Raw genomic sequence first — 6,251 nt, 5'->3', positions numbered from 1 at the left:
ATGACATGGCATTCCAGAAGGAGAAATATTAAGAAATTCAATGGGAAAAATTTCCTTTTCAGCATTATCCGTTGAATCAATGGAATCATTACTCAAATAAGTGTGAAAATCTCCATTGAATATATTCAAAATTTCTTCATTTAATTTTTGAAAATGCTCATTTTTTGGACAAAGAATTGCACATTTAGATATATTTTTAATATTATCTATAGCAGTGGTTCTCAACCTTGGCTGCACATTAGAATCACCTGGGAATCTTTTTAAAATCCTGATTCCTGGGCCTCATCCTCCGGAAATTGTTTCTTTGTTATGGGGTAGGGCCACATTAGTAACAAAGAAACAGAATTAAAACTTTATTGTGGGGAGCCACTACAGTGTTTTGGACAGGTTCAAGCCTTGGACTGATGAGAGGGCACAGTCCTCTCATAGCCACATGCAAGTCCCAGCTTGGAGGGCAGGGCCCTCCCCGCACAATTATAGCCAACAGCTGTAGTTGTAAGCTTGAACCTATGGTCTAAACACGTGGCCCCACGTGCCTGAGTGATGTAGGCTTGATAGAGTTCAGGTGCATGTAGTTGAATAGGATTGAAACCCAGGAGAATTTTGTAAACATCTTGGTCACGCCCTTTGCCTTGTAGCATCTGCTATAAAATAAAGGCATTGCTGTGGGCGTGGGCACTGTCTCACTGAGACCTGGCTTTCATTCTCTTGTCTTTCTTTTCTAAGCCTTTCAGCCGCCCCACTCAGGTTCACCCCATGCTGGCGCAGCACACTTTAGAAAGATATGCCTCCACCCTCCCAGGGTGGGTTCCTGTCTCAAACCCCGCCCTTACAGGAAACAGCTCCGGGAAACAGCTTGGGGGAGAGCACAGCTGTTTCCAAGACATCCCCTGCAGGACTTACTTCCTTCTGCTTGGTCATGGCAGTTCTGGTCATGATGAACACCACCCAGGGTTTTTATATAAGTAGATAGATATGAAATAATTTGTGTTATTTTCTCTATTCATAATTATTAACAAATAAAATTCACTTTTAATCTTCATGTTTTGAGCTATTTTTATAAATCTAGAAAATGTCCAAATGGTTATCACAGTTTATTTTTTTTTCTGATTGCTTTGGTAATAGGACTTTATATATTTGTATTACATACACATATGTAGAAAGAGGACTGATTTGAGGGATCAGAAGTATACATAATTATATAAAATCATAGCGATTTTTATTAAGTGCATTTAAACTTCATTTAGAGTTATAATATTGCTGCTTCCTCTAATTATGAGAAAGGGAAATTATTGAACAATGTAGGTTTAATTTTTCTTTTTGGGTCTTCCTAGCAATTGAAAGCTTGTAGTGAAGAACAAGAAGATAGAGAATGTTTGAACCAAGCAATTACTGCTCTCATGAATCTCCAAGGTAGTATGGACCGAATTTACAAGCAGTATTCACCTCGACGCCGACCTGGGTAATTCCAAACTGTTGAAAATATGAATGCTTCTGCATACTTCACTTACATCTGTTGCCTGTTTTTCTCAAGAAGTGTTATTTATAGTGATAGTTGCATTCTTGAAAATTATACTTTGGTTTTACATTTTTATTTTGGTCTTGTAGTCTTTTTAAATTGGCATTCTAATATTGTTAAGATACGTGTAAAAATTTAAAAGACATAGTTGATAAATTTTGTATAATTTATATAAGAAATAGGATTATTTAATTTTAATTCATATGGGCAGTAGGAATGAAATATCCTCTGGTACTTCTCTTTCACAATAATGAAGTTGAGACTTGTAGTGGCAAAGTTAGTAGAAGAAAATAAATGCTGTGTGCAAAATCTAGTGTTTGGTTATTTAGCATTTTTGTCACTTGATTTGAGGTAGTTTACACTTAAAGCAATTATGGTTGCTTAGTCATTGAATAAGTTAACTTTGTCTTGGTATTTTTTTTTTAGGGATCCTGTTTGCCCTTTTTATAATCGTCAATTAAGAAGCAAGCACCTGGCTATTAAAAAAATGAATGAAATTCAGAAAAACATAGATGGATGGGAAGGCAAAGATATTGGACAGTGTTGTAATGAATTCATTATGGAAGGTCCATTGACAAGAATTGGTGCTAAACACGAACGGCATATTTTTCTTTTTGATGGCTTAATGATTAGCTGCAAACCCAATCACAGCCAGTCACGCCTTCCAGGTTACAGTAGTGCAGAATATAGATTAAAAGAAAAATTTGTCATGAGAAAAATACAAATATGTGATAAAGAAGATACTTGTGAGTACAAACATGCTTTTGAATTAGTATCCAAAGAGGAAAACAGCATAATATTTGCTGCTAAGTCTGCTGAAGAGAAAAATAATTGGATGGCAGCACTTATTTCTCTTCATTATCGTAGTACTCTAGATCGAATGCTAGATTCAGTATTATTGAAAGAAGAAAATGAGCAACCACTGAGATTACCAAGTCCTGAAGTTTATCGTTTTGTGGTAAAAGACTCTGAGGAAAACATTGTTTTTGAAGACAACTTGCAAAGTAGAAGTGGAATCCCCATTATTAAAGGAGGAACAGTGGTGAAGTTAATTGAAAGATTAACATATCATATGTATGCAGGTATGTGAAACTCATTACAAGCGATTATCTAGGCCAAAGGAGCTAAAAGCTTTTCAAAAATGTTCAAAAGGTTTGAGGCCTGAAAAAAAATGCCTCTAAAATATGAAAAGAATACTGCAGAATCAAAAGGAATAAGTAACTAATTAAATGTCTCTAAAATATAATATTAACTTCACTGATAATTAAATATTCATAAAAATTGTATATCCATAAATCTTGAATTTGAAAACAATCCTCATTTCACAAGAAATACTGTGATTGGCAGAACGAGCCACAGTGGGAAAAGCCAGGATAAAAGGAAATAAGAAATAACACCTCCAAAATATGCTGAATAAATTAAACATGCAACCTGTTTTATGCTCTATTTTTTCAGATCCCAATTTTGTTCGTACTTTTCTTACTACATATCGTTCATTTTGTAAACCACAGGAATTGCTAAGCTTACTGATTGAACGGTAAGAAAAATTTTTATTTCACTTATATTTACATTTTGTAAAAACTAAACTGACCAAAACCGGTTTGGCTCAGTGAATAGAGCGTCGGCCTGCGGACTCAAGGGTCCCAGGTTCGATTCCGGTCAAGGGCATGTACCTTGGTTGCGGGCATATCCCCAGTAGGAGATGTGCAGGAGGCAGCTGATCGATGTTTCTCTCTCATCAATGTTTCTAACTCTCTCTCCCTTCCTCTCTGTAAAAAATCAATAAAATGTATTAAAAAAAAAACTAAACTGTTTTTATCTTGTAAAATGCTGGGTACCAAGTATCTACTGAAGTAGTTTTTTAATATAATTTATTTGGCATAAAATTAGCAGTATTTCTGTTCACTTTAAACAGTGTGCTTAAACTGAAATGCCTCTTTATAATAGAGGTCTTTTCAAAGCTTAGCAATGTTTATAGTGGTAATCAGAAAGACCCATTTTAGAGGATAAAACTATGTATCTTAATTAAATTGTTTTCTGTACAATAAAACAATGTTTCCTTAAAAGAGACTTTTTTACTTTCAAAACAAACTTTTTAATATGAAATATTTCAAAATGTGTACAAGGGTAAATAGGAAAATAAAATAACCTCATGTATCAGTCATCCAACTGCAGTAATTATCAATTCATGTGTCCCCTATTTTCCTACCGTTTCAACATCCTGATCCCAGTATTACAGTCAGCCTCTGTTTCCATGGGTTCATTATTCTTATCTGTCTCCATATCTGAGAATATAGAGGGCTAAGGGTCTTTAGCAACAGTGGATTTTGTGTCTGCTGGGGTCTTGGAACCAATCCTCTGGGATCCCAAGGGACAACTGTCTTTTGCAGTAAATTCTAGACAGTGTATTTCACCTGTAAATATTTCCAGTTGTATTTCTAAAAGATAAGTACTCTTATTAAAAACATAATCAAAACATCATTATTAGACCTAAAAATTAACATTTTCGTATTGCAATTAATTTTTAAAAGTAAGTTTTAGATTGACTTTTTATCTTTTACTGAGTACAATTAGTGGCATTTTAAATGCTTTAAAGGTTAAATGTAGCATCTGGACTCTAAAATAATTTCTGTTTCACATTTAAAAACTTAATGCCAGAATATTATCTTGACCTTTATCATTGTTTTTCTATGAAACAAAGTTTACCAGACTGAGTCGCTGTAATGAGCTGTGAAGATGTACTTGGTTGTATTTCCATGTCCAAAATTAAGAAAGCATACATGTTAGACATATTTTAGCTGTATTTCTTGTGGGCAGTTTTTATTTTTTTTAACTTTGCTTTTTACTTTATTCACTTAGGTATGTTCTTTACAGTTTAAAATTCAGTTTGGACCCTCTCTTAGGATTTATATTCATTTATTTAAGGAAAGTTATATCTATTTGCATTTAAAAAAATAAATATTATGGATATTAAAGAGGTTATACTTCTTACAGATTATTTTCTTGAATCTTTTCCATTGATCTTTTCTATGTTGATAAATACTAATTATTAAACTTTTTTATAGAAGTAAGACTATAAAACCTTAGTACTGTATAGCCAAGGGGCAATTTTTTCTAGTATGTAATGCTTTAAGGAAAATTTATCAGTAATGGTACTTTTCACTAAATAGTAGAAAAGAAGGTTGCTTAGTTAAAATATTTTTACTGCTGTATTTGAAATCCTTTTCATTTATGTATAAACATTGAAAAATTTCTCTCATTTTGCTTTTCTTCTTAGATTTGAAATTCCAGAGCCAGAACCTACTGAAGCAGATAAATTGGCAGCAGAGAAAGGCGAACAACCAATTAGTGTAGACCTTAAAAGGTTTCGCAAGGAATACGTCCAACCAGTGCAACTTAGGTTTGGCGTGTATATTATATTTTTAATGTGCCATTCGATTTTCAGTGTATGGTTAGCACAAAAGTTTTTACCTCTTAATTCAGGTATAGGTATTATTGTTAACCTCATAGCAGTTAAGTTCTTTCTTTGTGAAGTTACTCTTAAATACCCTGAAGAATTTTAATTATTAAAATAGATGTTATTTGCATCAGATATCTGGCATGTGATATTCTTACAGAACAGGATACCTATTAAGTAAAACTTATAAAATTGCATATCAGTTTGCCTACTGTCAACTCCTCCTTCACACACACACACACACACACACACACACACCTTTTTTTCTTCATGTCTCATTATGAATATCTAATAACCTTGGGCTTAATGTTTTGCTATCTTGATTTTATCGTACGTTTATTCACTTATCATTCTTCTATTGGTCCATTAATCATCCATTTGGGAGTTGTAATTCAAAGTACACTTTTCATTAAATACTTCAACTTGTATATCATTAATGGTATTTGTTTATTCTTTTTTTCTAAACTGTGTATACAATATTCTTTGGTTGACTTTTAACAGATATATACATTTCTATAATCCAAATTCCTTTCAAGATATAAAATGTTATCATCACCCCAGAAAGTCCCCTTATGCCCATTTTAATCAGTTTTTCTGATTGCCCAAAGCAGTATTTATCTTACTACATAGATTAATTTTACCTATTTTAGAATTTTATATAAATAGATTCTTATATTGTACACTCTTTTGTGTCTAACTTCTTTCACTGCACATGTTTTTGAGCATGTTGTTGCTTGTATCAATAGTTTGTTCTATTTTATTGCTGAGGTGGTGTTCTATTATATGAATATACCACAGTTTTGTTTATTAATTTTCCCACTGAAGGACACCTGGGTTCCTTTCAGTTTTCATTATTATGAAAAAAGCTTCAATGAACTTTTATTTTTCAAGTTTTTTGTGAATATACTTTTCACATAGTATCTTGGGTTAATAACTCAGAGTGGAATGGCAGAGTCATAGGGTAGCTGTATGTTTAATTTTAAAAGAAACTGCCAAATCTTTCCCAAAATGATTATACTGTACTAGTGGCACAGTGCACAAAATTTGTGCGGCGGGGCTGGGGGGGGAGGATGTGTGTGTGTGTGTGTGTGTCCCTCAGCCCGGCCTGCACCCTCTCCAATCTGGGACCCCTCAAAGGATGTCCTACTGATGGTTTACAGGGATCGGGCCTAAACCGGCAGTCGGACATCCCTCTTGCAATCTGGGACTGCTGGCTCCTAACCACTCACCTGCCTGCCTGCCTGCCTGATTGCCCCTAACCACTCTCCCTGCTTC

At 34.0% G+C, this 6,251-nt stretch overlaps 1 protein-coding gene across 6 annotated transcripts in view; it reads left to right on the top strand.

Annotated features, from left to right (window-relative positions):
* The window catches only part of SOS2 (SOS Ras/Rho guanine nucleotide exchange factor 2), an 86,070-nt gene that overhangs the window by 51,385 nt on the left and 28,434 nt on the right, over positions 1–6,251 (top strand). For all 6 annotated transcript variants that reach the window (XM_015570489.1, XM_006773754.2, XM_015570486.1 and 3 more), the window contains 4 exons: positions 1,335–1,462; positions 1,946–2,601; positions 2,975–3,056; positions 4,797–4,919. In XM_015570489.1, coding sequence (XP_015425975.1) covers positions 1,335–1,462; positions 1,946–2,601; positions 2,975–3,056; positions 4,797–4,919 — 989 coding nt within the window. The remainder of the gene's footprint in view (positions 1–1,334; positions 1,463–1,945; positions 2,602–2,974; positions 3,057–4,796; positions 4,920–6,251) is intronic.

The sequence above is a fragment of the Myotis davidii genome, unplaced genomic scaffold (genome assembly GCF_000327345.1).
Source record: "Myotis davidii unplaced genomic scaffold, ASM32734v1 scaffold847, whole genome shotgun sequence".
Classification (NCBI taxonomy): domain Eukaryota; kingdom Metazoa; phylum Chordata; class Mammalia; order Chiroptera; family Vespertilionidae; genus Myotis; species Myotis davidii.
The sequence above is the reverse complement of the archived record's forward strand: the minus strand, read 5'-3'. Positions and strand labels throughout refer to the sequence as shown.